Consider the following 979-nt stretch of genomic DNA (forward strand, 5'->3'; position numbering starts at 1 on the left):
TTAGACTTGTATGGGCATATAAATATATATATACTTAGACTTCCATCTATACTTACCTACCGATACACTAAACCTTAACCCCAGTTACCCTCAATATTACTTCCTTCTATAGGCTGAGTGCATAAAGACTCTCCTGAATGTCGCTCTGACTGAGGGCAACTTTCTCAAGTCGTCCTGGTACCAAGTGCTCAAGTGTGCCTCACAGTTGGATGTGGTGGCTCAGTTGGGTGGCAATGACACGCAGCAACTGTTGAACGATCCTTATTCACCGCAGGTGTGTTCATTGGCATGAAATAAGCTATATATATATATATATATACAAATGTACAAAAACATATGTACATATGCGCATGCGCATGGATGTCATATCCTCCTGGTACCAAGTGCTAAAGTGTGCGGAGCAAATGAACGCAATAGCACACGGCGACTGTTAAACGACGTATATTCATTCAGGCGTGTGGACTAATCCCCGCTTAAGGTATTTGTCTGCCATGTGCTATTGAAGGGCTCTACACAACCCTACACCCTACACCTTGTTATAGAAGAGTACTGGGGGTTTGGTATGTACATCTCAACCGGTCTGAATATGGCTGTCCTCCATCTTATACTTGCGAATATGTGAAGACTTTTCGGGTCTTTGTCATAAGCGCTGAATGTATTGAATTACACTTTCAATATCATGCACGGGTGTTGTAAATTATGTTCAGTACTTGTTTCTATTCGTAGCGCCGACTGAACTTTCACTATTGCCGACCCGCCCAATAAATTCTGATGTCATAAATTCTGTTTTATTCCCCAGCCTTCTCCATCGTTGTCTGTACATGCCACTGCCGCCACCGACCCAGTGGCCTCACAACAAGCGCTGCGAAAGAGCTTTGAGAAGAACCACACATTTTATCAACACCGTCAAGATCACCAGGTACGTCCACGCATATATATATATATATATATATATATATATATATATATACTATATATA

At 41.7% G+C, this 979-nt stretch overlaps 1 protein-coding gene across 1 annotated transcript; it reads left to right on the plus strand.

Annotated features, from left to right (window-relative positions):
• Positions 1-112: 112 nt before the first annotated feature.
• SARC_17242 (hypothetical protein) lies at positions 113-584 on the plus strand (the record flags this gene model as incomplete). The annotated part of the gene is made up of 2 exons (XM_014288659.1): positions 113-274; positions 543-584. Coding segments are annotated over 2 exons (204 nt in total), but the record flags the coding sequence as incomplete, so codon positions are not given.
• Between the last annotated feature and the right edge of the window lie 395 nt (positions 585-979).

Source organism: Sphaeroforma arctica, assembly GCF_001186125.1.
Source record: "Sphaeroforma arctica JP610 unplaced genomic scaffold supercont1.10145, whole genome shotgun sequence".
Lineage (NCBI taxonomy): Eukaryota > Ichthyosporea > Ichthyophonida > Sphaeroforma > Sphaeroforma arctica.